Genomic DNA, 15,562 nt, shown 5'->3' with positions numbered 1-15,562 from the left:
CATCTCATAACCGGAAGGTTGGCGGTTCGATCCCCGCTCCTGCAGGCGTAAAACTGACGTTGTGTCCTTGGACAAGACACTTCACCCACCTTGCCTAAGTATGAAAGTAGTGAGAATGAATGGTTGGTGGTGGTGGGAGGGGCCGATGGCGTCAGTCTGCCCCAGGGCAGCTGTGGCTACAGCAGCAGCTTACCACCACCCAGTATGGAGAGAATGAAGAATGCAGTGTAAAGCGTCTTTGAGTGTCCAGAAAAAGAGCTGTATAAAACCAATGCATTGTTGTTAGTTAATCATATTTATGCTCAGAAAACTCGGCATTTCCACAATGGAGCCTGTAAACACACTTAGCAGCTGCCGGTTCGAGGAGACGTTCACAAAGCAGGAGCGTCAGAAACATCTTAGATCAGGAGCCACGTTCAGCACCGTTCCACCTGGAGTTCCACCTGGGGTTCCACCTGGAGTGCGCCTGACTGCGAGAACACCGCCGCTATAACCAGTTAGAACCATGAAGGAGTAGAATCTCAACTGAGAGCCAGTTTTAATGAAACCTGCTCCAGTGACAAACTCCTCCAGCTGATGCATTCTGGGTGTTTTCAGAAGCTCCCCCTGACAGCGTGGCTCTGAAGCTAACACTAGTTAGCTAGCGTTCGTGGCGGCTTCCCCGATGCCTGGGCTCGCGGTGTGTCGTGTCTGAAGACGTTCAGGAAACTAAACGGTTTCTTTCAGATCCGTGCCATTGGCTCGTTGGTGTGTTGTTGGCCCAGAGTGGAGCCTCTCCAGGGCCGGTTTTGGCCCACGGGCCTGATGTTTGACAGTTAAAGATTAGCTTTCCTGATATCGCCGGGTGAAGCCTCAAGCTGATCAGGCTTCCGTCGCTCCTCTGGGCTGTCAGCGGCTCGAGTCATTTCTGACGGCGCCGAGCGGCCGGCGTGCGCCGTAAGCTGCGTCCACCCCCGCCTGGCGACTGGCGGCGGAGCGGCTGGGCCTGATTCCCTTTCCAAAATGGCGTCTTGTTTTCCCTCCAGCTCGCTGCTCAGGCTGCCTCGCCGGTTCAGAGTCACGCCTGCCCTTCAGCCCCGCGCCGCTCGCTCCAAACACAACCGGCTCCCTTCAGGTTGTTCCACTGTGAACGTCACTCACACACACTCTCTCTCACACACACACATACACACACACACACACACACACACACACGCACACGCCTTCCTGGACCACGCGGCCTTTCTGCTCCACGTTCACTAATTTTGAAGGCTTTCGTTTTTTTCATGCAGAGGTTTAAAGCTCCGCTCGTGTTGCGTCCGTGTGATCGCTTCACTCTGGGATTTTCTTTGTGTGTGTGTGTGTGTGTGTGTGTGTGTGTGTGTGTGTGTGTGTGTGTGCGGTAGCTGCTGGAGTTGCTGGCCTGCCCTCTTCTACATGCAGACGCCGCCTCTGACCTACATATCGTCAGAATTCGATTATTGGTGGACGGGCGTCGCGGCTCTTCCACCGACGGGTGTTTCTGGGCCGTGCGTCGCCGGGATGTGGCGTCGGCCGCGGCCGTGCACGTGCACAGTCACAGTCACACCCCTCTTCTGGTTCAGCTCCGCCAGTGTCGTCGGCTTGAATCGACTACACGACCTCCTGTTGTCCAGAAACCCGTGAAGGTCTGCATGTTTCCCAGGAGACAGGCGGTGAAGATAACTGAACGCAGGAGTCCGACGCAGACGACAGACTTTCAGCCGTCTCAGGTCTTTGTGTCACGCTGTCAGTGGAAATGCATGGTTTTGGCGTCTTGAAAACGACGTCCATCTACACAGAAACGATGGGAAACCACGCCGTTCCCTGTCACGCCACCAGTGGGCGATTCTGGGTTCCCCCGTTACCATGGAAACGGGGTTATTTTCAAAAGGTTAAATCTTCAGTGGCTCCATTGTCATGTGAACAAAGCGCTCAAAACACAATGGAAAGTTTTGTGTTTTCTAGAGATGTTCCGATACCATTTTTGCCTCTCGATACCGATTCCGATACTTTTACTGTTGGTATCGGCCGATACGGAGTACCGATCCGATACCAGTATATTATAAAATAAAACCAGGCCTCGCCTGCAGGACTGTCACATGATTATCATGGTGGTGAGGCCTGGCTCAGGTTAAACCCTCTAAAACATGAATCAGTACAGCAAATTCAAGGCATTTATTTTTAAATAGAACAGTATAAAAAACAGCAGTGCAAATGCAATTGAACTAAATCAATCTAAGAGTAATTATTTTCAATAACTTAAAGTGCAGCCCCAATATTTTTACATTAAAAGGGAATTTAAATAGAACAATATAAAACAGTAGTGCAACGACAACTTAAATAAATCTAGGAATATATGTTTTTGCATTTTTAATTTAAAGTGCAGACACAATATTGTAAAATGAAGTCATTTAGATAAATCAGTATAAATAACAGTAGTGCAACATTAACTTAATAAACAAATCTAGAAATTTTTTTTTTAATTAGGGTGCAAACATAACGTAGTAAAATGAACAGGGAGTTTAAATGGAACAGTAAAAAAATTGTTTACCAAAACCAACCTATGTAGTCACATTCAAAAGATAAACATCCAAAGAGCAGAAGCTGCTCTCTTCACAAAAAAATGGGCTTCTTCAACGGCGCTGTCCATCAGTCACCTGATCCATTCTTCCTCTTCTCAAGAACAGCAGCTGCAGCACAGCGGCAAAGAACTGTCAGAGCTAACGACCAGCAGATGGCGGTAGTGCGGCCAACGGGCTGCAAGCTGCCAAAGCGTTACAGAAGAAGAAGTGTCAGCGCTAACGGGGCTGAAGGAGCTCACGGAGCAGATTACTAATTTAATTAATGACGTGGCATCGGATCGGGGCCTGGACTCCAGGACTCGCCGATATCGATGTCAGCATTTTCGGCAGTATCGGCGCAATTTCCGATACTGGTATCGGAATCGGAACAACTCTAGTGTTTTCTCTTTAAATCATTTTGTAAACGTTTCTTTCAGAGTCACTAAAGAACTCAAGTCCCAGAACTAAAAAGACCCCCCCCACACACACACGCACACGCACACACACTTCGTTGTATTTTCCTTCAAAATAAAGCACCACGAAGACGAACTTTGTCCAGCGTTTCTGTTAAAAATACTTTTCAAACTGAAAAAAGCCCTAAGACTAATTATGTGATCAATCAAAATTAAAAAAATAATCTTTAGTCATCCCTTTATTAATTAATCACGATTAATGTGATTAACTCTGACGGCCCTAATCTTATCTTAATAACCTCAGAACTAGAGAATGATGGTTAAAACTTCTCGCGGTTTGTTCTTGACTTGTGACACATTATCTCAAATGAATCTGTAAAATACACAGATGGAAACAGACCATAAATCACGTTTCCTGCAAATTCAAGGTGGCAGAATTAGAAACAGGAGCCAGCAGAGTGATCTGGTAGACCCTGGTTACATCTGTTAGAGCAGTGTGATACCAGGTGAGTAATGGTTCAATTCCTCTGTTAAAACCCACTGTGGGGGGTTTGAGCTGCACCTCTCCAGGTGCCTTGCTCATGGACGGCGGACTGTATTTCCTTTCAGATGGAATGTCTGGCAGAGGAAAGAGCCGTAATGGAGCCCGGTTCGGTGGACGGCGGCGTGCGGACACGCCCCGGGTCATTGTTTTTGGGTAATATGACCCATTCTGCTGACGGGTGGAGACGGGAGGAAACGGTGTGGGGGTGGGGGGTGGGGGGGGCTCACTTCCTGCTCTCAGACCTTCTGCCGGATGGCGCTGCAGCCTCACACCTTCCACACCGCCCTCCTCACGCTTTTATAATCCCCCCCCCCGCCCCCCCTCCGCCACTGACGGCCTCATTGTTATGCAGCCGCTGATATGGAGGCGGCTGCTCCTTCCTTTAATGTCCCAGAGATTCATGAGAGCCAGATCCTCCTGGTCCAGACCCTCCTGGTCCTGGTCCAGACCCTCCTGGTGTCGTGGCCCCGCTCCCCTCCCTCTGAATGATTAGTGATTCTTTGGGTGACATTTACCTGTGCAGGTGATAATTGGGCCGAGCCGCCTGGCGGGTGACGCCTCGCAGCGAGCGGCTGATCACGCCGATGCTAATGGAGGCTTCACACACGGAGTGTGTGTTCGCCGCAGAGCGCTCTCTGCGGTGCGCCGTCCTTCTGCCGTGATTTCCGCTTCGATCCGAGCGGCTGTTTCTGAATGTTTACCTGCTTCTGGAGAGCAGCGTCGGGTTACAGAAGACAAACCGGTAGAGAGTGGAGGACAGAGCGAGCTGAGGCGGCGAGACAAAGGAACGCCCAGACGGACGGACGGACGCCGTCACCCGTCTGTCTGCTCTACAGCCGCCGTACGGCTGTTTGCACCGCTGCTCCTCTGATCTAAATTTCATGAGATTATTAAAAACGGGGAGGTACGGCGAGGGGAGGCTCGCCGCTCTCCTGCTGGCGAAGCGCTCCCGGCCTGTAACGATCCGCCGCCGCCGCCGCCGCCTTACTGTACGCTGCACGGCGGGCAGACGGCGCTCTCAGGCTGAACGGTTCTGGGTTTGATTGTGAGGCCCACGTTTCTGCAGAGGGTCACACTGAGGGGGGTGGAGGAGAGGGGGGTCGACTGCTCGTATATGATTCAGTCATGGGGGTGGGTGTAGGGAAGCGGGGGTGGAGGGGGGGGGGCTGCTCTGGTTTGGTTGTCATGGTAACCCCGTCTTTTCTTCCCCCAGCTACATCCTCCTATCACTTTAATTCATGCGTGTGTATCTGTATTTGTTTTCCTTCAGGCGGCGGTGGAGGACGCCCGTCTCCTGGTCCCCGTCCTGTGTGGATCAGCCCCAAACGTAGCGTCAGTGAGGCTAAAGTTAGCTTCTAATTGTGACAAATGCTTTTCGTTCCCCCCCCCCCCCGAACAGTTAGCGCTGATGTACGGTAAAACGCCGGCTGGTAATTGGCTCATTTAGGAATGGCGAGCAGATGTTGCTGCTGCTGTGGGGTCCTAAACACAATCCGCTGCTTGTGTGTTTATGAAGTGCAGTGTGTGTGTGTGTGTGTGTGTGTGTGTGTTGGGATGTCCTCCCTCCGCTGCGGCGTCGGCTCGTTTTCCCCACTCGCCGCCGTCTCCCGTCCGCCGGGGCTTGGCTGTTTGTCCTTGACGAGGCGAGCGGCTTTGTGTTGGCGTGAAGGCGCTCTGCGGCACGGCGGCGGCGGCGGCTTCGTGTCACGCCGCTTCGCTCCAGGACCGACGGGTTTGAACAAAACCACCGTGATCTCCGTGAGGGCCGCGGAGCCCAGACCTCCACCAGATCGATGTTTGAGGTTTACTAAACCAACAGGCCGGGATTTAGACAACTAATCTGACCCTGATCTGGATCCAACCGGTGAACTCTGGTCCGAGGGTCTCGGTTCTCTTGCTAGCAGACTTCCCAGCGGATGTAGTGAGAGGATATGACGTGGAGCGCAATGCATTTTGGGCGGTGAAGAAACAAAGCCAACGGCACAAATCAGAAGAAAACACACAAAGAAAGAGTTGGGAATGTGTGGAGGTCAGAGTGGAGGAATGAGGAAGAGCAGGAGCTCAGAAGTCGAGATATCGTGGGTGTTTGTCACTAGTTGCTAGCGGGCTAGCCAGCTAAAGGCTTCTACTTTCAGTCCAGAACAGTCAATGAGTCAGGTTAGCATTTGTTTCGAGCTACATGCTAAAGCACTCAGGCTCACACACCAGTGATGCTACATGCTACATGCTACATGCTACACGATTAAAGTCTGACAGATGCCCTCAGTAAAGGCGTCTGCAGTACACATAGAGCAGTGTGTAGGTCGATGCTACGAACTGTGTTCTGCGTTCTGTTGATGCCGTCGTATCCTGGAGCCTTCACGGAAGATGGAGGTGACGTAGCGGAGACGCAGCGGTGACACAGAGACTGCCGAAGTGTCTCACGACATTGTGCAACCTTCACGTGTTGTTTGGAGTGTAAATTAGCTTTTATAGCATTGGAGACGTGCTGGGATCAGCAGGCGGCTAAACGTTAGCGATGGTACTTGAAACGGTCCATTTGTAAAGTGGTGTCGGTAGGGCTGTCACAATTAGGAATTACTGGAGACGATTAATTGTCAGACAAATAATCGCGATTGACGAATATATTGCCTGTTTTCTGTTTTTTTTTTTTTCTTCTTTATATTCTATTACATTATAATTAGCTTTAGCGTGTTAGCGCTTTTGACCGGCATTTTTTTTACGGCGAAGTTTACACGTCGCTTCCTCCACGTCACTGGGCTCTCCCTTATCGTTGGGCTTAAAACCGATATCCATCCACAGCGGTGCCCTGGTTCATGCCTTCAGAACCAGGACCTCCTCACCCTCCGTGCCATTAGCCTAGCCTCGCTAATCCAGCGAGACGAGGCGGAAACAGCAGGTGAGAGAGGCTGTGGCGCCGCTGCTGCTGCTGGCGCACCACCATGACGTCAGATTCAGAGTTTTATGCAACTTTGTGGGTTGAATAGATAATTCATGGTATTTGTAAATGTGTAAAATAATCGCAGTTGGCGAATATTGTAATAATTGCGACTGCCCTGGGTGTCGGTGCTTCTCTCCCTGAAACACAACCACAGGTTTCTGCTTCCACTGGAAGTCGTCGAGGTGTAGACGGGTCCTAAAGCGTTGGTTTTTAAAGTTATCTGTCTTTCTGTTGGTGAAATGTCTCTGAAACGTAAACAGTTTTCTACACATTTTGTTTGTTGTTCATGATCACCATGAAAGACTGATTCTCAGAGCACTGAGGTCAAAGGTCAAGGTCACACATTCTCCTGGTGGTTTTATTTTTGTGCTGTGTTTACTCGAATTCATCTCAAGGATATCGTGAGGTTTTAAAATCCTTGTTGCTGTGTTGATTTCCCCTCTGCCTGCTGCAGCACCTTCCCTCGCAGCTCGTTTGTGCCGCTCGCTGGCGATTCGTCTCAGAATGTCTTCAGGTGGTCCTGCAGCTGGTTAGATCTGACGGGGGTCACCGACCTGGGGTTGGAGGCTTTGACACTTGGCGCCTTTTTATTGCGTGTCTTAAAAGCCTTAACTACATATTTCATGCAAGCCTGCACAGGCCGTCACGCCGCCGCTGGAGCGCCGGGCGGCGGTTCCAGTTTCACTTCGGCCGGGTTCCACCTCGCTCTTTACTGCCTCGCCGTCTGTCTCTTCCTGATCTCTGCCAGGGCCTCATCTTCTACTGGCTGGAGGTCAAAGGTCACGGTGACCTTCTGAGTGAATCCTGGCCTCCAGGGAGCGTCTTTGCGTTTCTCATAAGTATTCTGGAAAGAAATAGGTCAAAGGTCACCGTGGCGTCTTGGCGTCGGTCCTGGTGAAAGAACGACGTGACTCTCTGATGGTGATTTGTTGGAGCGTTGCGCCGTCAGTGACTTCCGGTGTGTTTCCTGCAGATGGAGGACGGCCAGACGCTGTTCGACTACAACGTGGGCCTCAACGACATCGTGCAGCTGCTGATCCGCTCGCAGAGCGACGCCCCGGACAGCCCCGCCGCCGTCGCCAAGGACCTGTCGGGCGCCGCCTGCAGCTCCGCCTCCGCCTCCGCCTCGGACCCCCGGCCTGAGGCAGAGCCCCGCCACGACTCCCGAGCTCCCGCCTCCCCCGCCGCGGTGGACGCCCCCGCCACCACGGACAACGGCGCCGGCGGCGTCGCCACCAGCACCGTCAACGACGCCAAGCCGGACGCCAGCGCCACCAGTAACTCCTCCAGTACCAAAAACGGACTCAGACCCTCCAGCCCCACTCAGGACGTCCAGCCGCCCACATCCAGCAAGAGCGCGCTGGTGGACCCGGGCATCGGCTCCTACAAGGTGAGAGACGTGGCGCTCAGCGGGGGGTCCTCCTGGAGGTTAGCGCGTCGCAGCAGTTCCTCCTGGTTGACGGGCTGTTGGGATTTTTCCCTGCATTTGTTCCCTCACTGCTGTTTTGAAGCACTTCCTGTGGGACAGTGTCCAGCCAGAGCGGTTTACCTGTGAGTCCAACGAGAACGGCGAGGAAGCTAAAACCAGTCGAGCCGCTCCTGTCGCTGAAAGGCTCAAGCTAAATCAGACTGTAACCCCTTCCTGATAGTCCATTTTCCACACGGCTCATTACTCTTTTCCGTTTTTTTTCATCACAATAGTGAAAAAGAAATAATTGTTCATTAAAACTCAACAGCTGATGTCAATACCAGATAATCAGAGGTAATTATGGATTGTTAATCTGCGGCGTAGTTTGAGGAAAACCTCACCAGTTTAGCCGTGGAGGGTTTTCTGTTGAATCCAGTAATCTGTAATCAGTGATGAGGAGGCCTGTCGGTCCAGCCTGAGGCGTCCTGTTACTCCGGTCTGTGTCTCTGTGTCCTCAGATCAACGAGCTGGTGGACTGCAGAGACGTCAGCATCGGAGCCTGGTTCGAGGCCTGCATCGAAAATGTGACGCGCGCTCCCAAAGGACAGATAACCCCCCCCAAGGGCAAGGTGGGCCGGCCCCCGAAAAGGACTAACGGGAAGCTGGAGGCCGAGCAGAGCCAGCAGAGCCAGCAGGCCCCCCAGGCCCCCCAGACCCCCCCAGACCCCCCAGGGCCCCCAGGGCCCCCAGACCCCCCAGACCCCCCAGACGCCCCAGACCCCCCAGGGCCCCCAGGGCCCCCAGGCTCAGACCACAGACACTAACAGGAATACCGTGTTGAACTCGGAGAGCAACGGAGCCTCCACCTCTCAGACAGACTGTAGCGCGGCTCCAGACAGCAGGGAGAGGGAGGAGGACGTCATTTACCACATTAAGTATGAAGAGTAAGTACCGGCCGCTCGCCGCCGCCGCCGCCGCCGCCGCTCAGCCCGGTTCGGTCCCGCTGATAACTAACACGCTTTAATAGACCTGCGCACCGCATTTCCAGCTGATGTCTGCTCGGCAGCAGGATTTCATGTTGGGGTGGGGGAGGGGAGGGGGTGGAGGGGGGTGGAGGGGGGGTGGAGGGGGGGGTCGCTCCTGATGGAGAAAAGCTGCTGAGGATCAGGAATCACAGAACCGCTGGACGGAGACGGCGTGATTCCTCCACAGCAGCAAGACTGGAGCACAGTCACTACCTGACAGTCTGCAACAGTCACTACACTGTGTGTGCGCGTGTGTGTGTGTGTGTGTGTGTATGCATACGTGTGTGTGTGTGGAGCTCACTGGGGACTGCAGCTTGTTCCGTGGCGGCGATCCGGCCGATGGAGAAAGAGGGTTTGTGTGGTTGATGCTACAATTTGGACTCTATCTCTCTCGCCCCCCCCCCTTTCCCGGCAAATTCATTCAGAAGCCGTCGTTTCCATGGAAACGCACGAGTTCTCAGGAGCATTACTTCTTTTCTTGCCTCCTCCAGCTTTGTCTGTAATTGCTGTGAACATGCCACCGGTGAGACATAGCCTCCTCAGTGTGTGTGTGTGTGTGTGTGTGTGTGTGTGTGTGTGTGTGTGTGTGTGTTTTCCTTCATTCCCATTTGATGCTCCTCAGTCCCTGGTATCTTGTTTTGATTTGTTGTTCCATCATTTTACATCGAGACAACAGCACTTCTGCAGGGACAACCTGATTCCTCTCTCTCTCTCTCTCTCTCTCTCTCTCTCTCTCTCTCTCTCTCTCTCTCTCTCTCTCTCTCTCTCACACACTCACACACACACACACACACACACACACACTCTTGTGTTTTTTGCATACTGTCTCCATGTGCGTCTTTGTTTACTCAGATTACTCGGTCTCCTCCGTGGTGTCAGACACCAGAGAGGCAGCAGCCTGAGCACCACAGTAACATGTTGGTTGTTGTGTCTTCACTTCTTCTCCCGGCCGCCGCGCTCCAGAGAAACCGCCGTCTCTGAAAGGTTGAAACCGTCGGCTTTCTCTTTTCCTGACTGCTCCTGAACGCACCGCACACCTCTGAGTCTTCGCCGTTGTTTTGTTTGCTCGGGAAAAGTAGAAGGAACGAGGGGGGATAAGATTGCTTTGCCTTCTCACACACACACACACACACACACACACACACACACACACACACACACACACACACACACACACACGCAGTCGGCGCTCCCCTCTCAAACACCTGCCTGCGTCGTCTGAGCGGCTCAGCCTGCTCCATAAAATGAGCCACCATGTTTTTCCAGGAAGATGTGAGCAGCGTTTCTGCAGAATATAATGAGCCCAGAAATGAAAGGCGGCTGGTGTCAGTGTGTGTGTGTGGTGTGTATCTGTGTGCGTGGTGTGTGTTCACGCTGGACCCTCCAGTGTGTAGCGGAGCTTCAGATGTTGGTCAGACTGTAGAGGGAACCAGCAGGTCTGACTGCAGTGTGAGGTGGTTCTGCTGTTGTTGTTGTTGTTGTTGTTGTTGTTGTGTGGAACTGAGACGGACTCATTCTTATAAACGTGTATCGTCTGATTAAACTTTACAGCAGAGTCCAGGCTGGATGAAAATGTTTCTGATGATGTTTCATTTGGGAGGTTTTCAGTGTCGGCCGAATGCTGATCACTGTATTAATACTGAAACCTTCAACCCCGAGGTTTAAAGCTGCTTTAGTTCAAAGGTCACACCATCCTGAGTGGGCCAGGCTGGCAAAAATACACGAATAATGACTTTAATAATGAATTTAACCTTTCTCTGTTGTGGTGCAGACGACACCTGCTATTGTCACAGAGATCAAATAATTACTGCTGGAAACTGTTACAATCAAGACACCAAGCCAGTTTTAATGAAGCCTTCTGGTGGAAAACAATTCAATTCAATTCAGCTTTATTAAAAAAGTGCCAATTACAGCACAGTCATCTCCAGACACTTTTACAGAGAAACCCAACAGATGGACCCAACAGAGGAGGCTTTCTGCTGTTCCGCTTGGGGTGAGGGGACAGAAAGAGAAATGGGACAGACGAGGACAATTCACGTATGAACAGAGAGTTCATAGACTGCAAGAGAAACAAAGCTCAATGACACGTAGTTATGAAACATTACATAAAAGAAACAGAGTGAAATATCAGGACAGCCTCTCCTGGAGCTCTTTAGTTCCTGAGGGGAAAACCGTCGTTGTGTAAACGGGTTCTTAAACTCAGCAGGGAGGCGTTTCAAATCCGAAAACACAGAGACAGGAGCGCTAATCCTCCTCCACATGGTGCCGGGTTGTTTGCAGCATGGCCGCCACCTGCTCCCAGGTCCCAGCGCCGTGGCGTGTCCGTGGCGTGTCCGTGGCGTGTCCGTGGCGTGTCCGTGGCGTGTCAGTGGCGTGTCAGTGGCGTGGCGTGGCATGTCAGTGGCGTGTCAGTGGCGTGGCATGTCATTGGCGTGGCGTGTCCGTGGCGTGTCAGTGGCATGGCGTGGCATGTCAGTGGCATGTCAGTGGCGTGTCAGTGGCGTGGCATGTCATTGGCGTGGCGTGGCGTGTCAGTGGCGTGGCGTGTCCGTGGCGTGTCAGTGGCATGGCGTGGCGTGTCAGTGGCATGGCGTGTCAGTGGCGTGTCAGTGGCGTGGCGTGTCCGTGGCGTGTCAGTGGCATGGCGTGGCGTGTCAGTGGCATGGCGTGTCAGTGGCGTGGCGTGGCGTGTCAGTGGCGTGGCGTGTCAGTGGCGTGGCGTGTCCGTGGCGTGTCAGTGGCATGGCGTGGCGTGTCAGTGGCATGGCGTGGCGTGTCAGTGGCGTGGCGTGTCCGTGGCGTGTCAGTGGCATGGCGTGGCGTGTCAGTGGCATGGCGTGGCGTGTCAGTGGCGTGGCGTGTCAGTGGCGTGTCAGTGGCATGGCGTGGCGTGTCAGTAGCATGGCATGGCGTGTCAGTGGCATGGCGTGGCGTGGTGTGGCGTGGCGGTCTCACCGGTCTCACCGTGTAGCGATCCAGCAGCATCCAGCCGGGGCTTCCCCATCAGGAGCTTTCTCTCTGCTTCCTGCTGAACACGGATCTTCATGTTCGATGGAGGAGATCTCAGCCGCCGCCGCCGCCGCCGCCGCTATCGGCTCCACCGGCGCCGCTCACACGTTTTCATCTGCTGGCTGGGGCTTCTGAAGGAGCGAGCGGGGATGAAATGAAGCGGGGTTTCAGTTGGGTGTCTCCGCTCTCCACACAAAGAGGCCATTGTTGGACTGACTCATATCTCGCAACGCGCCGTGGCGGCTTCACTACAGTCATGTGAGAAGATCTCCGGCTCAAGATCCTGTTTGCTTTCTGAAAGAGAAGCTCTGACAGGTGCTTCCTACGGGGAATCTCTACGTGCGGAGCGTGTCCTGATGTCTGGATTACCGCCGGACGCTGGAGGACAGCAGAGCCTCTGGACAGGTCTCCAGTCCAGCAGCCATCTTTCGATCATTCATCTCGTTTCTTTACGCAGGCAGTGTTACTTAGTCAGTGAGGACTGGGTTCTTCTTGGCTTCAGCATCTTCCAGCCGTCTGGTTGAAATGTGAGAGTCGGTGTGTCTGCCGCTCACTGCAGGGCTGGAGCGCCGTCTGTCCAGAGCGGGATCGGCCCGTCAGCTGGTTGTGTGGAGGGTGGATGCCTCCGACCAGCAGCTGCCAGAATGCTCCGGGCTCTGGGCTCCGGCTCCGGCTCCGGGCTCCAGGCTCCGACTCCGGCTCCGGCTCCGGTTTCCGGCTCCGGCTCCGGGCTCCAGGCTCCGGCTCCGGCTCCGGCTCCGGTTTCCGGCTCCGGCTCCGGGCTCCGGCTCCGGCTCCGGGCTCCGGCTCCGGTTTCCGGCTCCGGCTCCGGCTCGGGCTCCGGCTCGGGCTCCGGCTCCGGGCTCCGGGCTCCGGCTCCGGCTCCGGCTCTGGGCTCCGGCTCCGGCTCCGGGCTCCGGCTCCGGCTCCGGGCTCCGGGCTCCGGCTCCGGCTCCGGCTCCGGCTCCGGCTCCGGGCTCCGGCTCCGGCTCTGGGCTCCGGCTCCGGCTCCGGCTCCGGCTCCGGCTCCGGCTCCGGCTCCGGGCTCCGGACTCCGGCTCCGGCTCTGGGCTCCGGGCTCCGGCTCCGGCTCCGGCTCCGGGCTCCGGGCTCCGGCTCCAGGCTCCGGCTCCGGCTCCGGCTCCGGCTCCGGGCTCCGGCTCCGGGCTCCGGGCTCCGGGCTCCGGCTCCGGCTCCGGCTCCGGGCTCCGGGCTCCGGCTCCGGCTCCGGCTCCGGGCTCCGGGCTCCGGCTCCGGCTCCGGCTCTGGGCTCCCGGCTCCGGCTCCGGCTCCAGGCTCCAGGCTCCGGCTCCGGCTCCGGCTCCGGCTCCGGCTCCGGCTCCAGGCTCCAGGCTCCGGCTCCGGCTCCGGCACACGGCAGCAGCTCCCCTCTCCCTGTCGTCTCCTCGCAGATCTCGGGCTGGCTTTAGGTTTTAGCTGTTCACGTCCTCCGCTACTCATCCCAACCAGCTTAGAGTGGTTTCAACAGCTAAAGAACCAAAGCAGCCATAAAACTACTGCCACAGCTGAGAGAGGCTCAAACAGCTCCACTGAAACGACCACAGCAGCGAGCAGCAGCTAAACATTCTGCATTTCCAGGGTCTTTTTACAAAACGCTTCCTCTTGATCTCTGTGTAGACAGAGGAAAACACAACTATTTAAAAACACTCGTCTCTGGACAGTAAAATGGGAAGAGGCGGAGCAGAACCAGAGAAAGACAATAACCTGCATCAGGTAGTCAAGGAAACTCCGGCTGTAGCCAAGAAAACATGATCTCCTTGTTTTCATTCTCAGTCGTCATGGAAACACGACTCACGTCGCGATGCTTTGTCGTCATAGCAACATGATACTCATGCTTGGCTGAACAGTGATTCTTTTGTCATGGAAACGTGACACTTCTCAGTTGTCATGGAAACGTGACACTTCTCAGTTACCATGGAAACATGACCCTCCTCATGTCATCATGCTCGGTAGTCTGATACCTCTCTCCCGCTGAAATTAGCAGGTCGACCTGTGTTTTTTAAACAGTCAGCTATTTCCTCCTTCCCCACTGCCTGCAGACCTGCTGGCAAGACGCGTGGCTGCGTTTTCCTGCGCTGATGATGTCCCGCGTTGATGACATCATCAGTGTGACGGAGCACAGCGAGGTAAACAATATGGCGGGTTTATTAAACAGGTTTTTTGGCCAGTAGGATGGGGGTACCAGAAACACAACACTCACGAGGCGGTGTGTCGGTCAGAGGCGGTGTGTCGGTCAGAGGCGGCGTGCCGGTCAGAGGCGGCGTGCCGGTCAGAGGCGGCGTGCCGGTCAGAGGCGGCGTGTCGGTCAGAGGCGGCGTGTCGGTCAGAGGCGGTGTGCCGGTCAGAGGCGGCGTGTCGGTCAGAGGCGGCGTGCCGGTCAGAGGCGGCGTGCCGGTCAGAGGCGGTGTGTGTCGGTCAGAGGCGGCGTGCCGGTCAGAGGCGGCGTGCCGGTCAGAGGCGGCGTGTCGGTCAGAGGCGGCGTGTCGGTCAGAGGCGGTGTGCCGGTCAGAGGCGGTGTGTGTCGGTCAGAGGCGGCGTGCCGGTCAGAGGCGGCGTGCCGGTCAGAGGCGGCGTGCCGGTCAGAGGCGGTGTGTGTCGGTCCTGTGGACAGACAGCCGTCCTCTAGAGGAAAGTACCGGTCCGATCTGGAACCGCTCCTGTCTGTCTCAGCTCTGGGGAGCAGCTGTGTGTCGGGGTGAATCCTGCCTGCGAGCGCTGACCGGACCTCTGTGTTAACCAGCCAGCCGGCCGGCGCCCGGCCCGCCGAACACCAACGCTTTGTCTCGGTGGTTCTGTGTGATCTAGCAGATCTTTTATTTGCAGTTGCGGACCGGCAGAGCGGGATCTGACTGGGTTCACCCAGCAGAACCCCGGGGATCCTCTACCCCTCCTCTGCCTCTTCCTTCTGTTGCGGTAACTTGTTGAAACGAAGTGTTCAAACCTCCGTTTTGCCCTGGCAGCCTCTCCGTGCGGTGTGCGGTGGGTTTGTGACCCCGCCCCGCCCAAAATTCAGCATTACGCCACAGAGGAGCCATTGTTCCTGCTATCAGGAGGCTGTTATCACGTCGGGGAGCGTACATGCGTGAAGTGTACCCGGTCGTGGTCGACCTTGTGAAGTGGTTCCTGCTGTTGGCGTCGGACCCGGCCGTGTTCGTCCCGGAGCGCCGCAGCACCAGGCGGCGGCCGGCCCTCTTCCTCCGCTGCTCCTCGTGTGCCGGCAGGATGTCCGGGGTTAATATCAAACTTAAAGGATCACAGAAGCTGAACGACGCCTGCTTCAGCAGCTGCGTGGGCCACGAGGCTGGTGTCCAATTACAAGCGCTTGCATCATTTTTGTGTCAGAACAGTTTTGGAAAAATGTGTTTTTGCTCATCTCATATCTGATGATGATGATTTTAATATCCTTCATCTGGGGCATCAAACATGAGGCCCGTGGACCAAAATTGGCCTGCAAGAGGCTCCAGACAATCCAAAGAAAACACTGATTTTTGAACATGACCCAGGCGCCCTCCTCAACGGCGTGCTGCCAGGGTGAGTTTAGAAAAACACCCATAATGCAACAGATGTAGGAGAAGTTCACATTTAAACTGTCTTTATGCTGAGATTTCTCACAGTAAAATGAACATGTTGATATGTTACG

The 15,562-nt window shown here is 54.9% G+C and overlaps 1 protein-coding gene across 1 annotated transcript in view; it reads left to right on the top strand.

The window, feature by feature from the left end:
• Positions 1-15,562, top strand: part of uhrf2 (ubiquitin like with PHD and ring finger domains 2) — a 35,452-nt gene that overhangs the window by 6,163 nt on the left and 13,727 nt on the right. The window contains exons 2-4 of the mRNA XM_030085670.1: positions 7,433-7,849; positions 8,386-8,562; positions 8,672-8,811. Of these exons, the coding sequence (XP_029941530.1) occupies positions 7,433-7,849; positions 8,386-8,562; positions 8,672-8,811 (734 nt within the window). The remainder of the gene's footprint in view (positions 1-7,432; positions 7,850-8,385; positions 8,563-8,671; positions 8,812-15,562) is intronic.

This window comes from Salarias fasciatus (assembly GCF_902148845.1).
Source record: "Salarias fasciatus chromosome 7 unlocalized genomic scaffold, fSalaFa1.1 super_scaffold_4, whole genome shotgun sequence".
NCBI lineage: Eukaryota > Metazoa > Chordata > Actinopteri > Blenniiformes > Blenniidae > Salarias > Salarias fasciatus.
The sequence above is the reverse complement of the archived record's forward strand: the minus strand, read 5'-3'. Positions and strand labels throughout refer to the sequence as shown.